Genomic DNA, 22,461 nt, shown 5'->3' with positions numbered 1-22,461 from the left:
GGAATGAAAGAACAATAACAAATTTCTTTTCCAGCCTGTATATTATGAATTTCAATGTTTTCCTGTTTCTTCGCATGAAGGTTTCTTTCTGGGGGTTATAAAACCCTGTCTCGTTTATGTTGGAGACAGAGCAGGCTGGTGAATCCAGGGGACTTTGAGCCCTAGTGGGAAAGACGTGCTTGCTTCCTTCTCCCCCTGCCCTCGCTCCTCCGCTCCTTGGAGCCAGGGCAGCCCTGGACGGGTCTCCACTGAAAAGGGACCATGTCCAGCTCAGCCTGCAGGAAGAGGCACAGTGGAATCTGGGGGCCAGACACGCCCCGGGCTACAGAGAGGGCTTTCCTGACCGGCAGGAAGCCCCAAGCACTGCTGTCCTCGCAGCCTTCCAGAGAGCTCCAAACTGTCAAGAAAAAACTCCTAACCATAGGAACCGTGTGTTTCTTAGCCATCAGTCTGCTTCTGTGAAGATTACATCCTTGGAGACCGTGAAGTGTTTCTACTCTGTCTCGTAGGTTTGCTTTGAAATGGAAACGAACGACCTGATGACAGCAGGTCTGAAGTTGTAGATGTTGTTTTTCTGATGCTCATAACTCCATGAACTATCCTAAACTAGGGAGAGGAAAGCTGGAGATACCAACTGAGACTCAGCCACAGTCTGCCACAGACCAGGGTGACATTCTAACAGCTCTGTGGTGTATACACACATACACATGGGGGGGTGGGGAGAGAGAGAGAGAGAGTTGATTTGTAGAAGGCAGCTGGGCTTGCAAGAGTCCCATGGGGGCTGTATAAGATCACTATTAAGCAAAGGAAAAGAAAGGTCCACACACAGGTAGGGCATTCTTGGCTGGTTACCAGGGCTGGGAAGAGAGGGAAAGGGGAGTGAGAAAATCAGTATATAGATAACAGACACATTAAGATGGGTGAAAGGAAAGCCAATATCCAATAAGCAGAAGAGCGCACAGATCACCAGAGGAAAGTAGGGAGGACAGGACTTATGGACATCAGACTTGCAGGGAGGAAGCGGGGCAAACGGAAATGAACATTCTAGAACCAAGTGTGGCTCAATGGTGGGATGAAAAATGAACTTGCTCTGTGAATTTTCCCTTAAACCAAAGTAAAAGAGAGTCCTGTGAATAGATTATGCAGATGTCATCCAGCTAAAGCGCCCTGAGAGCTTTAAGGATTTCGTGGCTGAGTTTGCGAATTGCAGGAAGCAAAGCAAAGCGCTGGCTTACATGTAGTTCTGTCTGCGGTTCCCACTGGCCATCGGCTTGAAGATTCTGGGTCCCATGTCCTGTGCGGATCCCACACACCCTCATAGGATGAGCGCGACAGCTGAGCCGCCAGCTAGCGTGGTCGCTCCTCCGCCAGCAGACGCGTCAGCGCAAGTGGCAGCCGATTAACCATCGGTGTGTCCCGTTTAAAGTGTGGACTCAGAATCGTGTTAAGGAGAGTCCCACCAGCACAGGAGCCCGCAGTCCTGCTGCCGGAGGGAAGAGCAGGAAGAAGGCTCGGGTTTGCGCAGCGCGGCATCTGCGCCCCGGAGCTCCACTGTGGAACGCCTACTCCCCAAAGAAGGGCTTTCAGATGGAAAGCGAGAGGCAGCTTTTTATAATTACAATGTCATTGCATCACTGGCTCATGCCTTTTCCAATATCCTGACACCGCCTGAACCACAGCCACCGCCACTTTTGCACCCATGACTTTGGGTCCGTTTCCAGCCCCCGGAGCCCGGCACCCACCTCTGGATTCCTGGCATGTTCTCGGAGTGCGCGCAGGACAGGCGAGGCGCAGAGGTGCAGGCTGGCTGCCCTGCTGAGCCGGGAAGTTTCCTGAACTTGAGCCTCCTTCCGGGCCCTCTGGCCTGGCCGAGGGCTGCAGTCCCGAGGGGGGCTGGCGAGTGGTGGGGCAGGACGCGGGGAGAGCCCGGGTCCTCGGAGCCGATCCACAGGCGCGCGGCGCAGACGGAGGCGGCACCTGGTTTCGCTTAGCCCTCTTCAGTAATTCAGCATTAAACCAATTGGAAGAGGAATGTTAAAAATGAACACTTCATTTTCTAAGTATGTTAAACAATGCAAATGGGGCCTCGGTCTGGACACAGCTGGTTCAGATTACAGCGCTCACCAACTGGCTAGACTCCTCACAACAATCTTGGGGCGCCTGCCAGGACCGAGTGCCGAGGAGCGCTGGGAGGGGAAGCCTGCCTCTGAGCATCCTGGTGGAGGCGATTGGCCATAAGGGCCGGAGGGTGGGGTGCAGGGAGGCCAGAGGGCCCATTGACCCTTTAGTTACCCATCCAGGGAGGACACCCTAGGGCTGGGGGGCTCAGAGGGCCCACATGGCTCAGATGGGCACGGTAGCCACCCAGCCCACGCTCAGGGACATGCTTAGCTTCTGGGAGAGGAACTTGACTTGGTGACAAATCCAGCTCAGGGGACCAGAAACTTGTGACTTATTGGGAAACCAGAACCATTTTAAGCAGAGTTTGGGGTAAATTGATCGGAAACTCACGGGCTTCCAGAAGAAGGGTGTGGTGTGTGAGGGGGTGAGGAAGAGGTGGAGGGTGGCCCCCAATGGACGCTAATTCAAGACATCTGCATGTACAAGGCAACCTTAGTCCGGACACTCTGCCCTCTCCCCCCCAACCTCACTCTGCTCCCCTCATCCATCCCCCTGTTCTCCTCACTGGCATCCTAGGGAAATTTTCTAAGTTGGGAAAAGGTGATTTGGAAAACCAAAGGGACAGTCGCTGAAAGCAGAGTGAGGGGCGAAAACACACGCCTGCTGGCTAGTCCTTCACAAGGCTGATATCTGGGGTTTCAAGCAATTCTCTTTTAGCACTGCCACTCCTTCACTCAATGAAACCTTGCTGACGACTCTCGTCTATAGATGACACAGAGGAGGCCTGAGCGTATCATTATTTGTGGCAGAAAAACTTGGATGACGAGTGATGACGGCTACACGCGACGACAGCTGTCAGGAACAGCACTGCTCGCAAAGAAAATGCTGAGCTCGTAAATGTTTTATTCCATGTATTTTAGCATGAATAAGGTATATATTTTTAAATTTTATTTTTATTTATATTTTTTATTTCAATGAACATCTACAGAGATTTCGGAATTCCATTCATTCATTGTTGTACTTTTCTCCCCACCCCCCACCCCCCGCCCCGTTCGCTCCTCTCCTTGAAAAGCAAAAGAAAAACTCCTTCATTGGTACACAATCCCCCCCGCACCCCCCCCACCCCAAATATACTCCACTCTGCAACTCTCATTCCGTACTCTTATGATAAACATAATGCCCTAAAATATAATACTTTTAAACTATTCTCTCCCTCATAGACTTCAATGCAGTAAACATAGTATGAATAAGGTATATTTTTAAAAAGAGCTGATAACCTTTAAGAACAATATTGATAGTTGTTGAAGCTGAGTGTTCATTAAACCTTCTCTTGACTTTGTATACGTTTGAAAATTTTTATATAAGAAACCATTTTTAATAACACATGATACTCAAGAGTAAAATGAAAATTTTCAAACTGCATTACATGTACCAGGCTATTTCTGCACCATTGCTTATGAAAGCAAAAGATTATAATGTTGTTGGTGTTGTTAGGTGCCATCGAGTCATAGACGATTCATAGCAACCCTATGAACGAAAGGCCTTACCCTAAAGAAACCATAACCGCCACCCAAGCAGATATATGCACATCCATGTTTACTGCAGCTTTGTTCACAATAGCAAAGAGCTAGAAACAACCCAAGTGCCCGTCAACAAATGAATGGATAGAGAAGCTTTGGTATATTCACACAGGGAATACTATGCAGCATTGAAAAACAAGGAACTTATGAAATACTATGTTAAGTGGATGACCCTAGAAGACATTATGCTGAGTGAAATATCTCAGTCACAAAAGGACAAATATTGCATAGGGCCACTACTGTAAAATAGGACTGACATTGGGATTGAGGGAAGACAGAGAACAAGGGGAGGAATGATGTATATTGCATTGCAACAGATGAGGGAAAGAACTGTTTAAAAGGGATATATGATTAGGTATTATTGTCATGACAGGAGTCCAGGGTGAAGGCTGAACAGTGCCATGGACTTGGAGGAAGGGATTGCATAGCAATGAAAGAGTTTTTTTACTCATCAAGGAGAAAAGTGGATTGGGGGAGGGGGTGGACAGGGAGAAAAGTACAACAATGAATAACTGGAAACCTTAAGTCTCTGTAAACTTGCATTAAAAATTAATTAAAAACACACAAAAAAAGCCTGACCTCTTTTCATAGATTTCTGGAGGCAAGCCATTTTGGAAGTGGATGCCACTCCTGCTTCCAGGCTTGTTTTAATCGGGAAGCTCCACCACACACTGTCCGTCATGGGTAACCATTATCACATTTGGCACATCAGTGTCACAGTGTTCAGCTTCACAACAACCACAAAATAAGGCATCAAAATAAATAGTAACCCAAACTAAATGTAAACCCACTGCCTACACAGTGATCCCAACTCATAGTGACTCTGACGGACAGACGAGATTTGCACCAAAGAATTTCCAAGGTTGTAAATCTTTATGGAAGCAAACTGTCACATCATCCATTCTATTGAGGAGCACCTGGTGAATTTGAACCAACAGCCCTGAGGATGGCAGACAAGCATTTTAAATAATGCTCCACCAGTACTCCTTACATAAAGTAAAGGACTTCTGAAAAATGAAGTCTTGCATAACCAAAGTGGAATGCTGTATGACTCCAGGGGAGCTCTGGTGGTATAAGATTTAGGGAGTTGCACTGGGAACCCAGAGGTCACACCTCTCTGGCTCTTCAAATCCACCAGCAGGACTGGCAGAAGACTCATCAACAATCTGTGATATGCAGATGACACAACCTGGTTTGAAGAAAGTTAAGACCAGCAGCATTTACCAAAGATCAAAGATCTTCAATATGAGTTACATTACAATACCAAGAAGACAAAAATCATCACCAACGAGCCAATAGCAATATCATGTCAGATGAGAAAAAAAAATACTGGAATTGTCCATTATTTCATTTTACTTGAATCTACAATCAGCACTCATGGCAGTAGCAGTTATCAAAAAGACATGTTGCAATGGTAAAATCCGCTGTCAAAGACCTCTCCAAAGTGCTGAAGAACAACAGTGCCAGTTTAAAGTCTAAGGTGTGTCTGATCCAAGCCCCAGTATTCTCAGTTACTTCCTATGCATCTGAAAAGTGGACAATGACTAAGAACAAGAGAGGGAGACTGAATGCCTTTGAATCGTGGTGCTGGTGAAGAGCACTGGAGATTCCATGTGGTGCCGAAAGACCAAATGACCAAATGTGTCTAAGGAAGTCCAACCACCGTGCCCTGTAGAGGCCAGGACAGTGACACTTCCTCTCATGTACTTTGGACATATTGTTAGAAGGGGCCAATCCTTGTAAGAAAACATAATGCTGTGAAAGGTAGAAGGTCAGAGAAAGAGAGGAAGACCCTCAACAAGCATTGGCACAGTGACTGTAACAACGGGCTCAAGCTTGGAGAGGGGGAGGCTGGCACAGGAGAGGGCAAGGTCAGATCTCATGTTCACAAGGTCACTAAGAGTCAAGCTGAGTCAACAGCACCTAACAAAACGAATGACAAAGACACAAATGCTGTTGTTGTCAGTGTCATTAGGTGCCTTCTAGAGGGCTCCGATTAATAGAGACCCCGTGCAGAACAGAATGAAGCACTGCTCAGTACTGCCCCATCCTCAGTCTCTGCTCCGCTTCCGTCTATTGCTGCAAGCATTGCATCACCAGCCGACTGGGAGCCTTCCTCGTCCCCTCTGACCCTCCACTTTTCCAAGACCAATGTTTTCCTCTAGGAACTGGCCTCTCCTGAGAACGTGAGACAAAGTCACACCATCTCACCTCCAAGTAGCATTCTGACTGCAATTCTACCCAGACCAACTTGTCTGTTCTTTTGGTATTCCGCGGTGTGTTCAACATCCTTGGACAGTACAATTCAAAGGCAACAGTTCTTCTTTGGCCTTCCTTAGTCACTGCCCAACCTTCACATGAATATTCAAAAACTCAGACTGCAGGCTGTTGGGTTGCTTCCAACTCATAGAGCTCTTCCATTGGGTCTCCACGGCTATCAATCGCAAAGGAAGGTGACTGCCCGAGTTTCTTCCCGGCCATGTCCCGCCATTAACCAGCCACTGACAACTCTGGGTCACGAGGGTCTGATGTTTCACTGGCCATGGGAATGGTGCAGGGCCAAGCAGTATGCACTGTTCGTGGGGAACTGGACAGCAATTAAAAACCATAGTCATGTTTGGCCTGCGTGAACCTTCACCTTTGACCTTCACAGCAGCCCGCGATGTCCCAGGCCCAGCTTTCAGAAGAAGAAACAGACTCCGAACCCAGGTCCCCATAGAAAACGGTCAAGTCACAACTCTGGCCCGGACCAGGTCTGAGCCTAGTGCCCTCCTCCTTCCTGGGTCACCAGGTCTTTGCTGTCTCTGCTCGCTGGTCACAGTGCCGCTGGATCTCTCGGTGCCTGGTCATCAGGGACACTCTAGAACTCCTTGGGTCCTCCCACCTTCATCTTCTCATTTTCTTTCTGTAACACAAGTGAGGTTTGCAGCCACCAATATGGATTGAGGCTCAATGTCAAGAAGATAAAGATTCTCACCACTGGACCAATTGGCAGCATCAGGATGGATGGTGAAAAGATTGAGATTGTTCACAGCTTTAGTTTGCTTAGCTCCACAGTCAACACTCTTGGCAGCAGTAGCCAGGAAATTAAAAGACGTATTGCCATGGGAAAGTCTGCTGTTAGGGACCTCTCCAAAGTACTGAAGAGCAATGGTGTCTCTCTGGAGACTAAGGTGCGTCTGATAGAGGCTATCACTTGTTATACATCAGAGAGTTGGACAATGACTAAGAAGGATAGAAGAAGAATTGATGCCTTTGAGCTGTGGTGCTGGAGAAGAGTATTGAGAATACCATGGACTGCTAGGAAAACAAACAGATTCATCCTGGAAAGGGTTAAACCAGGCAGCTCACTGGAGGCAAGGGTTCTGGGGCTTCGTCTGACATACTTTGGTCATGTTGTAAGGAGGGACCGGTCCGTGGAGAGGGACATCATGCTTGGGATGGTGGCAGGACAGCTCAGGAGGGGAAGGCCCTCTATGAGGTGGATTGATTCAGTGACTGGGGTAATCGGGATGGGTGTGTCAGAGGCAGTGCGATTGGCACAGGACAGAGCAGAATTTAGGGCTGTTGTACATAGGATCGCTATGAGTTGCGACTCGATGGTACATAACAACAAGTGAAATCTTTTTTATTTTTTAGACCATCTAAATCTAAACAAACAGACGCTGCCCTGGATGCGCTCACTAAGTTGTGCCAGGAAATCTGGAGGACAGCCAGCTGGCCAACTGACTGGAAGAGATCAATATTTGTTCCCATTCCAAAGAAAGGTGACCCAACAGAGTGTGGAAATTATCAAACAATATCATTGATATCACATGCAAGCAAGATTCTGCTGAAAATTATCCAAAACCGTTTGGAACAATATGTCAACAGAGAACTGCCAAATGTGCAGGCTGGATTTAGAAGAGGTTGTGGTACTACGGATATTATAGCTAATGTTAGATGGATCTTGGCAGAAAGCAGAGAATACCAGAAGAATGTCTATCTGTGCTTCATTGACTATGCAAAGGCTTTTGACTGTGTGGATCACAACAAGCTATGGCTAACTCTGAGAAGAATGGGAATCCCAGAACACTTGATCGTGCTAATGCGAAACCTATACTTGGACAAAGAGGCAGTCGTCAGAACAGAGCAGGGAGACACTGGATGGTTCAAAATCAAGAAATGGGTCCATCAGGGATGTATTTTGTCTCCATACCTTTTCAATATGTACGCAGAACAGATCATCCAAGATGCTGGGCTGTACGAGGAGGAATGTGGCATCAGGATTGGTGGGAAAATCGTCAACAACCTGCCTTATGCAGATGACACAATCCTGCTTGCTGAAACTGAGGACCTGAAGCGCTTGCAGCAGAAGGTCAAGGACTGCAGTCTTCAATATGGATTAAAGCTCAATATCAAGAAAACAAAGATTCTCACCACCGGGCCAATCCAATTGGCAGCATCAGTACGGATGGTGAAGAGATTGAGATAGTTAACAGTTTTCGTTCATTTGGTTTCCACAGTCAACACTCTTGGTAACAGCAGCCAGCAAATCAGAAGATGAACTGCATTGGGAAAGTCAGCTGTGAGGGACCTCTCAAGAGTACTGAAGTGCAACGACATTAGTCTGGAGACTAAGGTGCACCTGATCCAGGCTATAGTCTTTGCAATTACGTGCTATGCATCAGAGAGTTGGACAGTGAATAGGGATGATTGATAGAGAATTGATGCCTTTGAGCTGTGAGTTGTACATGACTAGACAGCACCTAAACAACAGCATAATCCAGTATGACCTCATTTTAACTAAGTATGTCTACAAAGACCTTCTTTTCAAGAAAGGTCATATTCTGAGATTCTGGGTACACATGAATTTTGAGGAGACACTGTTGAAGCTACATGAAGGCAAGAAGCTGCAGAGTACGAAGACCCCCTCACATGCACAGATGGTAACAGAGTGGCCAGGTTTTGGTCCAGACGTGTCCCACACTTCACTGCTCTGAAGCTGGAGATGATCAGAAGAGAGTCCAAATGGGATGTCACATTTCAGCCAAGGCATCCTGGGAAGAGGTCTGGAGCAGGAGAGGCAATACGTTATTTGTCTCGATAAACTGGAGGCTCTGGCGGCTTGACTCCCAGCAGAAAGATGGACAATTCAAGCCCATGTAGAGGTGTCTCCGAAACTGGAGCTGGAGATCTGTTTCTGAAAGGTCACAGCTTCAACACCCTGTGGAGCAGTTCCACTCTGCACACACTGGGCCACCATAGGTTAAATCCACTCAAGAGCAACAACTACGCAACCATTATTCTAACACAAAGAGCAGCACCTTCCTTTCCAGTTACAAAATGTGCTATGGAAAGGTACGTCAGCAATTCTTTGTTTTTAAGTAGGGTCCAAGATGAAACAAGATTTTATACTGCTGAGTTAATAACCGCTAAAGCTAGCTTGGAGAAGGACTTGATGCTGCTGGGAAGGGTGGAGGATTCCAAGCAAGTAGACTGTCGCAACCGGCTCTCGTCTGTCAGGAAGTGTGAGGACGGCACAGGATAGAACAGGGTTCAGATATTTTGAACACAGGGTCACTATGGGTCGTACTCAACTCAACAGCACCTAATAACCAAGTTAGCAGCAGGTACCTGCATTCATGTCTCAGTGTATGTCTGAAGTTCTCTTTAACAGAAAGTATTCAACTCTGCAGAAAAATGAAGGGCCATTCTGAGACTGCATAACATTGGCTATGCACACCTTATCTTATTCTGTCTTCTTGAATAGTCTTCCAAGTCTCTTTATGTATAATTAATGCTTCGAAGTCTGTGCGCCATTCTGCATTGAGGCCACATGGTTTCCATCGGCTGTTCTTCCTGAAAAAAAAAAGGAGATCACACTTTCTTCTGCACGTCACTCCTAATTTTTGGTTGAGGACTAGACATGATGCTGTAGCAATGATTGATTCTGACTTATTTTTCTCTTTATTTTTACTTTGTTGGCATGTTGGCAGATGAATGGCAAAACCCTCCTCACCCACCCACGCCCACTCACCCCAGGTTCTGCTGGGGTTGCCAGCGAGTGTCAATGACTTTTACCTTTTTGACCAGCTTCCCAGCGATCCCTGGGCCTGACAGCTCAGGGGTCAAAACAGGCTGCTCACACACCACTGGCCCGGATGTGTCCCCACCACAGGCTCTGAAGTTGCTGGAAATCCACCAGGAGGCCAGGGTCCCACTCCACTGCTCTGAATCGTTTTCCTACCAGCCAGGCACTGAGAACCTTTCCTCATCTCGGCTTACAGCTGGCTGAGACTTGTCCCAACTGACAGGAGAAGCAAGGCTGAGATTTCTCCAATTATTTGTGATTCACCAGGTGGGTTTTGCCTGCACTCCCACTCGCACAGACACACTCTCACTGATTCTCTCTCCGTGGACAGCAAAATTGTGGGTGGCATGGTCAGCTCAGTGCTAGGGGGTAGGTGAGGACAAACAGGGGGCAACCGCAGGCAGGAAGGCCCCCCACACCCATGGGCTTTATGTGAAGTACCACCTGTCTTAAAAATTAAGGCATTTTCTCCATCAACAAATGAATGGATAGAAAAACTACGGTATATTCACACAACAGAATACTTACTGCACAGCATTGAAAAACAAGGAACTCATAAAATATTATACGTGGGTGGCCCTCAAGGACATTATGCTGAGTGAAATATCTCAGTCACAAAAGGACAAATATTGCATAACATAGGACATGGGAGGGGAAACTAAGAAAAAAGGGGATAAATAACGAACACTGCATTGGAACAGATGAAGGAAAGAACTGTCTAAAAGGAATCTATAATTAGGTATTATACGTATAACAACAGTCCAGAATAAGAGGTACACTGCAAAGAGGACTTGGGGGGTGTAACTGTGCAAAAATAAACAAGTAATTTTTTCTTTAAAGTGAACTGGAAGAGGGGGAAAGGAGGGAGAAGGGGTAAAATGTGCAACAATGAATGAATGAAAATCTAACTTCTGTTCACTTTTGTTAAAATCACAATTAAAATAAAAATAAAATAAAAATTAAAATTAAAAAAAATTTAGCCATTTCGACTTGTCATCTCCCTGTTGCTTTCCAAGCCCCCAAGTATCCACATTCTGTTGGTTCACCTTTTTTTAGGAATAAAAACAAATTATACTCTCTTTCAGTCCATTGGCCAGGTACCTGTCTTCCAAACTTCTTAGCATATACTAGTGAGCATGTCCAGGCCTGCATTGTTAAAACATGTCAACTGGTATCCCATTAATTCCTGGGGCCTTTCTCCCCCACCCCCAATGCCTTTAGTGCCATTTGAATAACTTCTTTCATTACTTTTTTGATCATAAACTACTTCCTGAAATGTCACTGAAGTGGTTCACTGTCAACCACTTCTTTTCAGTGAACAATGACCCAATATATCCCATCTTTTTTTGAATGCTTCCTGTATCCTTCAAGATTTTGTCCATAGAACCCTTCAGTGTGGCCGGATTCCATCACCTTCGAATTCTGAAGGACTTTGCATCAAAAATCTGAAGCAAATTTATGCTCTTATTTTTATTTTTTTTAAAAAATAATGTCTTAAGTGCAACAAGGAATGAATAGAAATCCTCAGTCTCTGTAAACTTTCATTAAAATTAATAAAAAAATTTACAGAGCTCTGGTGGCCTAGTGGCAAGAAGCTGCACTGCACACCCAGAGGTACGTGGTTCAAATCCATCAGATGCTCTGCTGGAGAAGGAGGGGCAATCTCCTCCTGTACCAGTTAGATCTGATTTGATGGTACACTCACAAAACAAAAAAATTAAAAAAGAAAACATTTTTAAAATGTTTAAAAGAATTTTTTTAAAAAGAATGTCTTCTTTTAACCTTTGAGGTGATCTTGCCCTTGAGAAAGGCTTGTCCTTAAAAAACAGACACCCATCACTCCCTTACAGGAATAAGGGAGGGCTTCAGACTGATCCCTCACAGAGAAAAACTTCTAACACTAGAATGTCTTTCAACATCCAAATGTCTTATTTTAAATAGAACAGTAATATACAGACAGTCCCCGGATTATGTGTCCACCCGATTTATGTGTGGCCCGTATTTACACACCAACCTCATCCAACCTCACTCACGCACTCATTCATTGCCATCAAGTCAGAACCCTCATAGCTGACCCTCCACTCCTGGGTAGAGATTATGCATCTTCACTTTGTGGAGCTGCGGGTAGGTTCGAACCAGCAGAAAAGGGCAGCCTTTAGGTTAACAGTGCAATTCCCTACAGACTACCACACAGCCAGGCTTGAACGCTATTAGAAATTCAAAGTACATGTCTCACATACTTTGGGCACATGGCCAAGAGGGACAGGTCCTTGGAGAGGGACATCATTCTCGGGACAGCATGGGAGAGGGAGACCCTAGATGAGGTGGACTGACACAGGAACTAGGACAATGCGGGTAGGTGTGTTGGAGTCAGTGAGACTGGCTCAGGACAGGGCAGTTTACAGAGTCGCTATGGGTCGCAGGTGACTCAATGGCACATAACAAAAACAACAACAGTAGTTCACAGTAACAATTATTCTATTGCTATGTTAAAGGTGTATGACAGTGTTTGAAGATCTTGGAAAGTGTTTAAATTTTAATTTTGTGTGCACAAAATGGTACATCATATGCTGTATGGCAAGACAAACATCTGATAAACCGAGGTGCTCTCTGTACCTCACATCTCTAACAGTTCAGTCCAAGCATAACTAGGAAACAACTTCACCAAACTCTTGCATGCAGCAAGTTCAAGGTTAAGCATTTTCAAATATCAAGATTTACTTTTTAACAATCAGAAAAACTTCCCTCAGGTCCAAGAATGTTAGAGCTGAAAAGGTTATGTTTGGAAAAACAGTCACAGCTGAAAGTTATCAGTTGAAAAGTCCTGATAGTGCCAGTTATTACTTTCATAAGCTCCAAAGGGCTAAGCGAGTGACACAGGGCAAGACTTCACTTTTGGAGCCAAGGCAGAAAAACCAGCCCAGGGTTCAAATGTCTGCCTCAAGGGCTCCCTTTATTAACATTCTTGAATTTTTCGTTATCTCCAAAACAAATATTGTTGTAGTTATGAGGTTGTTAATACATTGGGATCTATTAAATTATGACAGCAATATTCTGTAAAGACCTCAGAAAGTAATATACTCACATGACCCGCGTCCCAGAGCAGGAAAACAAGGGTCGGGTCAACAGCATTCTGTTTCCAGTAGGCTTGGTGAGGGCAGGGGTGCTGGGACTTCTGACCTTTTACTTCCTAGCTTACTTCCTTCACGAGCGGACAAATGTTACTTCCCTGAAGCCTTGGTTATCAGTCACTCCCCCTCTACAAATCAAGGGCCAAGTCAGGGTCACCAGCGTGGGGAGTGCGCCCCCACAGCATTTCTCAGTTTCCCCAGTCACTCAGACACACATCTGTCTCTCCACTGGATTGAACTTCTCGAGCTTCAGGCCACGTTCCTGTCTTAGCAGGTAAGCCCTCTTGAACCTCAAGGTGTGCCGGGTGGCCTAGTGGTAGGAAGCTGTGCTGCACTCCCAAAGGCATGTTTGCTTTTTCCCCTCTGAGACAACTTTCTTTCTTGCTTTATGGTTTCTTTTTATTTTGGTTTGTTTTCATTGAATGCCATATGGTTACCCATGGAAGACAGTGTTTGGAGGAGCTCCCAGATTGAGATGTCTGGAAGCAGGAGTGGCATCCGCTTTCTAAACAACATGCCTCTGGAAGCTCTATGAACTTTGAGAAACGATGATTGTTACAGAAAGTCTTCAGGCCTTTTGTCCATAGGGTCGCGCTATGAGTCATCCTCAACTCAACGGCAATCAACAACATCATCACCATATTGGATTGCTCACAAAGTTCACATACATTGCTTCACACTAGTCCTCATTCACGCTGTACATTACAATCACTCCCACGCATTACGTTTAAGGCACGCATTTTCAATCCAGCAGGTGCTCCGTGGGAAGACGGGCAATCTCCTCGTGTGTCATTTACTGCCTCTGAAGACCTGCTGCATGGACAGCTCCAACTCCACAGCACATAATCACCATCACCTCATGGAAGAGAATTCCAACTTCCTTCCGCCCAAACCAAGCGCTGTCTGCATCCTTCGGCCCCTCCTCTCCCCTTGCCCCTTCTGTCCCAGGAAAGGAGTCCTTCCTCTCAGGCCTATCCCTCCGTCTCTAATCCTCTTTCTCAAGACGTTTTTCCTCAATTGATCTAAACCCCGGCTTTCTCATGAGAACGGACACAGGTTGGAGTCTCCTAGCTTCAAACAACCCTCCCTCCATTGCTCTGTCCACCCTTGAAACCTGGTGGTGTTCTAGTAAACATGGCCTATAAACAATCACCGCTTGCTTCAGTCCCCATCACCCCACCACCACTGCACTAGCCAAAGCCGGCAACAACTTGGTCTGTAAGTCCAAGAGACTCCTTTGAGGACTTACCTCATCCTCCTCCCAGCAGTTCTCTACCTTGCTGAGAGTTGCTGGCTGGTGCAGTTAACATGCTCCGCTGCCAACTGGAAGTTTTGAGTTCTTCATCAAGCTGCACTTCAGAAAGCCTGAAAATCTACTTCTGAAAAACCAGTCAACCTTAAGCCTTTCAGAAAAAAAGTTCAACTTCCTTCTACCCAAATCCACTGCCCTCTGCATCCCGGACTTAAGGACGGCAGTGCTGAGACAAAGGGTCACCATGAGTTGGGGGCAACACAATGGTGACTGTTACCTTCTTGAAACAAACCTTGGCTTCTGTGGTCTGCATCCCCCACCGTCACGTGTTCTCATCCACACTTCACTTCTTACATCTGTCTAGACCACTACTTGCTTCTCTCTTAGCGAAGAGCTCATTATCTGACATTTTGAATGCAAAGCAGTAGTAAAAAATCCGTTTTGCAGAGTAACAATGTCTGGTAGCACGAACACTGACGTTTGAGGTGAGTGTAATGCTGGCTGTGATGGTTCAGGTTCAGCTGGGCTGAGCCAGGACTGTGGTTTGGTGGCGGTGATGGTTTCAGGTTCAGCTGGGCTGAGCTACAACTTTCTGTGGTTTGGTGGCAGTGATGGTTTCAGGTTCAGCTAGGCTGAGTTACAATTTTCTGTGGTTTGGTGGTGGTGACGGTTCAGCGTCAGCTGGGTTGAGCTACATACAACTTTCTGTAGTTTGGTGGCAGTGATGGTTTCGGGTTCAACTAGGCTGAGTTACAATTTTCTGTGGTTTGGTGGTGGTGACAAAACTCTCTTCAGTTTGGAGGTGGTGATGGTTCAGGTTCAACTGGGCTGAGCCAGAACTCTGTGGTTAGGTGGCGGTGACGGTTAAGGTTCAGCTGGACTGAGCTACGATTCTCTGCAGTTTGGCGGTGATTATTACTAAGTTGGCAGTTATGTAACGGTGTTGTCATCCTCCATTTTCAGATGATGCCAATTTTTGCATACTGACCTGGTCTTTGGAAGCTGTCCATGTCAATGAGGGAGGAATGTGCTGTTTTATAAAGCACTTTCACAGTCCCTATGTTACAAATGCAGGTCATCTGATCCTTGTAACGCCTCGTTTATTTTATGAGGTGGGTGTTGGTACATTTCAGAGATGAGGAAAATGAAGCTCAATGTCAAAAGAAATTTTGCTCAAGGTCACATCTCCCTACTTTTGTCCACCCTCGCACAGAGTTGACTCTAATTCATAGCCACCCTGTGGGGACAGTGCAGGAGTCTCCCACAGATCCCCCGGGCTGTAAATCTACCCAAGCAGGATGCACACCTTTCTGTGAGGCAGAGGCAGTGGGCTCAGATCGCTGACCTCAGTCAGCAGCCCAATGTTCTGACCATCGCTCCCTCTCAAGCTCACACAGGAAGTTTCTGAATTAGCACTCCATCCAGTTCTCAACACTGAAACCCACACTCCTTTCCACATTTGGCCATATGAACCGTTAGAATGACCCAGGTTCTGCATTGAAGGAAAAAAGGAAGCTCTAGCTGACTGCAGGAAGATGCACAGGCCCATCACGCATGCCGCCAGCAGGGAAGGAGAACCAAGCATGGCCCAGGGCCTCGGAGATGCTCGTCCCACACGGCAACCTGAGCACCTACGGAACGGTTCATGTGACGTTTCCAAAGCTTGAACCGCATTCTCAAGGCAGACACCCGGGGAGCACTCAGATATGAGCTGCAGCAGTTCACCCACCGCTGCTATGAACAACATGTGCAAGTCATTTCTCTTCCTTCTAAAGAAAAGGCCAGCCAGTAGCTGTATGCTAAAAAAAATTGTTTTTATTGTGGATGAAGACATTGCCAACTTACATATATCATTTTTATTTGGAGAATTTCTTTTTGCCTTGCGGTGCTCCTGAGAAATTCAGAAATGCATTGACTTTCATGCTATACAACACAAACGAACAAACATGGTTTGTGTCTTCAATTTCCCACTTTCAGGTATTTCCCAAAAAATCCAAAAGCAATTTATCAACTTTAATAAGTTAAAAAGTAAATACTGACAAGTGATCACAAATGTCAGAACATTAAAAGTACCATTATTTATTTTTTCCATAGGAATATATGAAATAAATATCACTTTATAGTTACTTTGCTATTTACAAAATAAAACTTTTTGTTGATGGAAGAAGACCTTGTAAATACTTTGACATAAAAATTTCATCAGGTTCAAAGATGAAATTAAAATGCTTTCTGCTTGACACCTAACAGCATTTTCTAAACCATCTCCATCACCCCTGTCCCTCAAGACAGTTGTTCTGGATTAGGTGTTTTTGGTTTGGGGGTTTTTATTAGTTTTTTAGCTTACTGACTCAGCAAGATAGCTCCCTTCTGTCTTCCTGCTACCCACTGAACAGACGAACAGGAAGCTTTTGGGAAGCGGGATCATTATGTTTTAATTGGATAGATGCAACAAAGTCATTTTCTTTTCCACAGTTGTATTATTTCACTTGGGGGATTTTTTTGCTTTCTAAAATCAGTGACGACAGGAATAAAAACTCAAGCAACCGCATGATAGAGCATTGCCTGAAAAATAAAATTCAAGGGCTTGAAGGATGTTTTACTCCAGTATAGAGGTTGAAAACAATTAGGAATGTTGTAAAAAACTGGCAACAAACTGCCGAGCTCAACTGCAAATTCTAGGAAGTTTACAGAGAGAGAAGTAAACAGTAAAACCATTGCAAAGTGCTGCCGTAAAAGAGCTGTTGGCGACAGACACTGCATTGTTAACGTTAGAACTGTAGCTCTTATCACTGTGGCGTTACTAAGATTCCTTGCACAGATGGCTCATCTCTGACACCACTCAGTTTCAGAAAAGTCCATGAGTTATGTCTGGTTTAAATCAACACACACTTAGTATGCACCCTCATCAGTACAGTTTTATGATGATACAACTAAAACATGAGGCCCGAGAGCTTTAGGACAAGGTCACACAGTTATTTAAACTGCAGCCGGGCAGGGTCATGCGCTGCAATGTTTAGATATGCAATCCATCCACAACAGCTTCCAAACTTAAATGATGGGGGCCGGTTTGGTCAGGAAAGGAAATGTTCAAATAGCATTGAAGTCATTTAAACTACGATGACATGCTACTTAAATCCTCACCATGCACCTCTTCTTTCACGTGTCATGAGAGAACATTTGAGACCATGTGTCTTTTTCCCCCTCAAACTAGAAAACAAGCACTTTGGCTGCTTCACGCAGAAATGAAACTGCAGTGCAAGTGGCGCCCGTCTCGGGCTGTGAGAGCATCTTCAGGAAGAGCACAAAGCAGCCACAAAGCAAACTTTCGCTGGCAGGTCATGGACCAGGAGGTGGCACTGACAGTTCTAATATAGAACTGGTACAACAGCTTCCTCTAAAGCATGCGGCCACAGAGAATGACACTGAAAACGAGTCCGCTAAGGAGATAGGTGACAATCAGGGGCAGCACTGCTCAGTCACTTAAATTTTCAGAAAAACAAGTTTGATCCATCAACATAAAGATTTCCATTCTCCCAAATACAGTAGAAGGTATACAGTTAACTATCATGGCAAAATTTACAATCAAATCTCCTTCTGGCAGGAGCCAGGTCACTATTTACATTATTTGGATTAGTATCATTTTCACCTTTTCTTGCTCTACCAATGTTTCTATCTCTAACACAGATTGACATGGACAAAATTTGCAAGAAATGTCTTTTAAAACACACTACTTTGACAACTAGTACAGACAGGAAAGTCCAGGTCAGTCCTGTATGAAGGGTTTATAGGAAATGAGGGAAATCCTCTTACACTCAAGTTCAAACGCCTGGTGTGGCGCACTCCAAGCCTGTTCTGGGCCTCTGCAGAGCGGGCGTGGTCACAGGAAGCTTCAGGGTCACTTCAGTTATGGCGACACCAGTTTCAGAGACAGAGCTGCACTGTCACACTGCTATGCAAGGTGCGTGAGACATTCAGTTTTAAAACAGTAACTTTAGAAAGATACCTCCTAAAACTAAATAATAGTCTCGCTGTATTTAAAAAGCTCACACTCCACCAGATGCTCTGCTGAAGAAGGAGGAACAATCAATCACCTCCTGTACCAGTCAGATCCAATTTGACGGTACACACATTAAAAAAAAAATGACAACAATAAAAAAAAAAAGCTCACACTCAGTGCCACTGAGTCTGAACCAACTTGTAGCTGACCTGCCAGTGAGTTTTTGGAGGCTGTGAATTAACACGGGAGGAGACTGCTCCTCCTTCTCCCACAGAACAGCTGGCAGGTTCAAATTGCCTTTGGGTTGGCAGTGCGTCTCCGTGCCCATGAGGCCATCAAACTATACACATGAAAATAAGAAGGAACTACTAAACATGCGGCCGTGTTGACAAGTATTAAGGAAATTATGTTGAGCAAAAAAAGTTCATTTCAAAAATTACATACTTGATGACATCTTATCTAAGGAGGCATGAAACGGAGACACTACAGAGATGGAGAACCAAGGGGGGGCAAGCAATCCTTTTCAGAACCACTCTCTGTCCTGACCATGGTGGTCATCACAGGAATTTACAGGTGAGGAAACTGCGTAGAAACAAGTACACAAACAATCCACCTCAGGACACCGATGACCTCAAGGGACGACCTTGTCCTTGACCTGTCTACACAAAATTCTGAAAAAGTGATTTTAATACAGGGCTCTCTCTACTATGCAGAGAAGTCACTACAAGCATTTCTTCCTTTCTGTGTATCAAAATGAACTTTAAATCAAATGTCTCTAACTTAAATGAGCTTGGGAATTCAGAAAAGGAAATAAAAGTTGATATACAACTACTAATATTTTTGTCTTTTTCATTTATTCTTTTGTAAATCAGATGTTTCTAGCTTATACGACATCAAATTATAGAAGAAAAAAGCAGATTACATAGCAAACAATTGCTCCTATGACATCTGCAATTTCTAAAAGTCTTAGTAATATTTATTATGAAATTTAGAGGAAAGTACAATGGCAAACAAATGCATGACTCTTCCCAAAAGGCCACTTTGTGATAAAGTACATACATATAGTGCTCATGGTTGCTTTAAAGTGCTCAATCATCTCTGTCTCGAGAATCACCTACTGCTTTAAAAGGTCTTTCAGTACAACTCCAGCGCTGTTGTCAGACGATACTGGCAAAGGTGTAAATGTGGGCAGAACATCTGAGATAGGTTTCAAAAGAAGATGCCCCGACCCGCCACTTCCAAGTCCACTCGGGTTGACAAGAGGCACAGCCGCGGAACGGGGAGCCAGGAATGGACTCACATCTGCTCTTCTCCCAGTTCTGGATCCTGCTGTTTCTAAATAACAAAACAGAAATTATTTTATCTCCCATCCTTCACAATAGCACAGAAAGTGATTCTTACATGGCTTCACTGATTGTCATACACACACACACACTCTCTCTCTCTCTCTCTCTCTCTCTCTCTCTGCTGCTGTGGTTGACTGCCTTCAAGTCTAGCATGACTCATAGCAACGCCATGAACAAAAGGACTGAAGCCCCTCTACAATTATCGACAATTATCAAAGTTCACAGTGTTTCCGGAGGCATGTTATTTAGGAAGTGGATGTCATTTCTGCTTCCAAACCTGTCACAGTATGTTATTGTTGTTATGTGCTGAGTCACCTGTGATGCATAGTGACCCTCTGTACAACAGCTTTGAACCCTTCCCTGTCCTGAGCCAGTCTCACTAATGCTGACATACCAACCTCCATCGCCCCAGTTACTGTATTAATCCATCTCATCTGGGGTCTTCCTCTTTTGTGCTGTCTGTCCACCCTTCCGAGCATGATGTCCTTATTCAAGGACCTATCTCTCCTGGCCATATGCCCAAAGTAAGTGAGGCAGAGCTTCAAAAATCTTAGCCTCCAAGGAGAGACTTGGTTTCACCCTCTCCAAGACAGACTGATTTGTTTTCTTGGCAGTCCATGGTATGTTCAAGACTCTTCTCCAGCACCACAACTTGAAGCTATCTATTCTTTTGTCATCCTTAGTCACTGTCCAACTCTCTGAAACATAACGAGTAATTGAGAAGACCATGGACTGGACTGGGCGAGCCTTTGTATCTAAAGTGACATCACTGCTGTTCAGCACTCTGGGAAGGTCCATGACAGCAGATTTTCCCAGTGCAATTCATCTTTTGATTTCCTGACTGCTGGTGTTAAGAGTGTTGATTGTGGATCCGAGCAAGCTGTAATTGCTAACAACCTCAATCTCTCCTCCATCTACTATGGTGCTGCCAATTGGCCAAGTGAAAATCTTTTTCTTCTTAATGTGGAGCTTCAATCCATCTTGAAGATTACAGTCCTTGAATTTTTGCAGCAAGTGCTCTGGGTCTTCTTCAGTTTCAGCAAGCAAGGTTGTCATCTGTATATCATAGGTTGTTATGAGTCTTCCTCCAATCTTGATGCCACACTCTTCATAAAGCCCTGCCTCCCAGATGATCTGTTCTGCATACAGATTGAAAAGATATCGGGACAGGATGCATCCGTGATGCACTTCTCTCCTGATTTTGAACCATGCAGTGTATACTTGCTCTGTTCTGAGGACTGCTTTTTGGTCCAAGCATAGGTTTCATATAAGCATGATCAAGTGTTCTGAGATTCCCATTTTCCTTAAGGTTAGTCACAATTTATTGAGATTCACACAAATGTCTTTGCATAGTCAATGAAACACAAATAGACATTCTTCTGGTACTCTCTGTTCTTTGTCAAGATGACTTTGTCAATAATATCCCTAGTGCCACGACCTCTTCTAAACCCAGCTTGTATTTCTGGTAGTTTTTTGCCAATATACTGTTCAAATCTGGATAATCTTCAGCAGGATTTTGCTAGTGTGTGATATGAGTGATGTTGTTTGATAATTTCCATACTCTGTCAGGCCACCTTTTTTTATACATGGAATAAATATGGATCTCTTCCACTAAGTTGGCCAAGTAGTTGTCCTCCAGATTTCTTGGCACAACTTGGTGAGCACATGCAGGGCAGCAACTGTCTGCTGAAATATGTCAATTGGTATTCCAACATAGATATCGTCCTGGGCAACAAACAAGATCTGTTTCCAAATCTAACATGAAACTGTATCTGTATTTAAGTTGGAACAATAGACATGGCTTGTACCTAATGTCACCTGGTTATATTATCTGTCTCAGTACATGTATAGCGTTTCTGTCTAAGTATAAAAAAATTAAACACTTCATTCTGAAACACAAAAGGAAAATATGTCATACTGTTTGAACTCATCAAATCCAATTAAATGATGACAGGGTGACAAGAATATAAATAGTCAACCGGATGAATTTGAGTAATTCGGAGAGAAAAGTCCTTATATATTTTCAACAACACTGAAAATTTGGTTAATATGTAGACTGCACTGTTTTAAAAATCATAGACCAAACATGTCTTTGGCTTTACCTCTCACACTTTCTGGTTCGTTTGTAGCTAGCGTTCTCCTTCCCGGTGAATCCAGAGGCTTCATATCCTGAACAGAAAGCTTTGGTGGTGGAATAGAAGGATGAGATTCTGTTTCTAGAAACTTAACAAAAAGTTCTGAAAAAGACTGGGGTGGGGGGAGAAAGGCATTTTAGTTATTCTTAGGCTAGACAATATAATTCTCTTCATTTGCACTAACATTAATAATGTTAATAATAATACAACACCAGCCCTTGCTCCACGGGAGGAGGGGCAATATCCTCCCGTGTGATTAACTGCCTCTGAAAACCCACCAGAGGGTCGGCTATGGGTCAGGTCCAACTCAACAGTCCACAACAACAGCACTAATAAAAGGTACTAGTTATTCTAACTAAACATTTAAAAAGTAGTTATCTGATTCTTTTTAAGGTAAGAATTATGAGTAACTGAAATTTTATTCATTTTAGCTATTTTTTAGGGATCAATTTTTAAAAAGTAATAATTCAGTTGATATTCTTTGATGATAATACTCCATTAGTCAACTGATGATAAATCTTCTATTTCTTGCCATCAATGGCAATTAAGACATCAAATTCTAAGACATTTTTAACTCTTCTACACAGACTTGAAAAACCACACAGGAAAAAAGTATATTCTTCTACAAAAGACTCGATTAATACCCGTAAGACCTCACCAGAAATACTGCTCCACTAAAGAAAGATAATGTAGGAAGTCTCTTTACATTCAATTTTATGTGATACAAGTAAAGCAGTTCTAGGTTTTATCATGAACTACTGAGTTCTGGGTTAAGGTACAAATCTTCCGTTTCTTCTCAATTAAAAAAGGAGGAAAAGAAAGAAAG

General features: G+C 44.4%; 2 protein-coding genes across 2 annotated transcripts in view; both read right to left on the bottom strand.

The window, feature by feature from the left end:
* Positions 1 to 9,958, bottom strand: part of FBLN5 (fibulin 5) — a 119,478-nt gene extending 109,520 nt beyond the window's left edge. The window contains exons 1-4 of the mRNA XM_006879211.1: positions 9,931 to 9,958; positions 9,721 to 9,790; positions 1,705 to 1,893; positions 1,461 to 1,562 (exon numbers count right to left, since the gene is read on the bottom strand). Of these exons, the coding sequence (XP_006879273.1) occupies positions 1,461 to 1,562; positions 1,705 to 1,893; positions 9,721 to 9,790; positions 9,931 to 9,958 (389 nt within the window). The remainder of the gene's footprint in view (positions 1 to 1,460; positions 1,563 to 1,704; positions 1,894 to 9,720; positions 9,791 to 9,930) is intronic.
* A 9,310-nt stretch (positions 9,959 to 19,268) lies between these two features.
* The window catches only part of TRIP11 (thyroid hormone receptor interactor 11), a 74,733-nt gene continuing 71,540 nt past the window's right edge, over positions 19,269 to 22,461 (bottom strand). The window contains exons 21-22 of the mRNA XM_006879210.1: positions 21,603 to 21,747; positions 19,269 to 19,489 (exon numbers count right to left, since the gene is read on the bottom strand). Of these exons, the coding sequence (XP_006879272.1) occupies positions 19,269 to 19,489; positions 21,603 to 21,747 (366 nt within the window). The remainder of the gene's footprint in view (positions 19,490 to 21,602; positions 21,748 to 22,461) is intronic.

Source organism: Elephantulus edwardii, unplaced genomic scaffold (assembly GCF_000299155.1).
Source record: "Elephantulus edwardii isolate Elephantulus edwardi_28Jun2011 unplaced genomic scaffold, EleEdw1.0 scaffold00002, whole genome shotgun sequence".
Lineage (NCBI taxonomy): Eukaryota > Metazoa > Chordata > Mammalia > Macroscelidea > Macroscelididae > Elephantulus > Elephantulus edwardii.
Note: the sequence above shows the minus strand (reverse complement) of the source record. Positions and strands in the feature narration are given on the sequence as shown.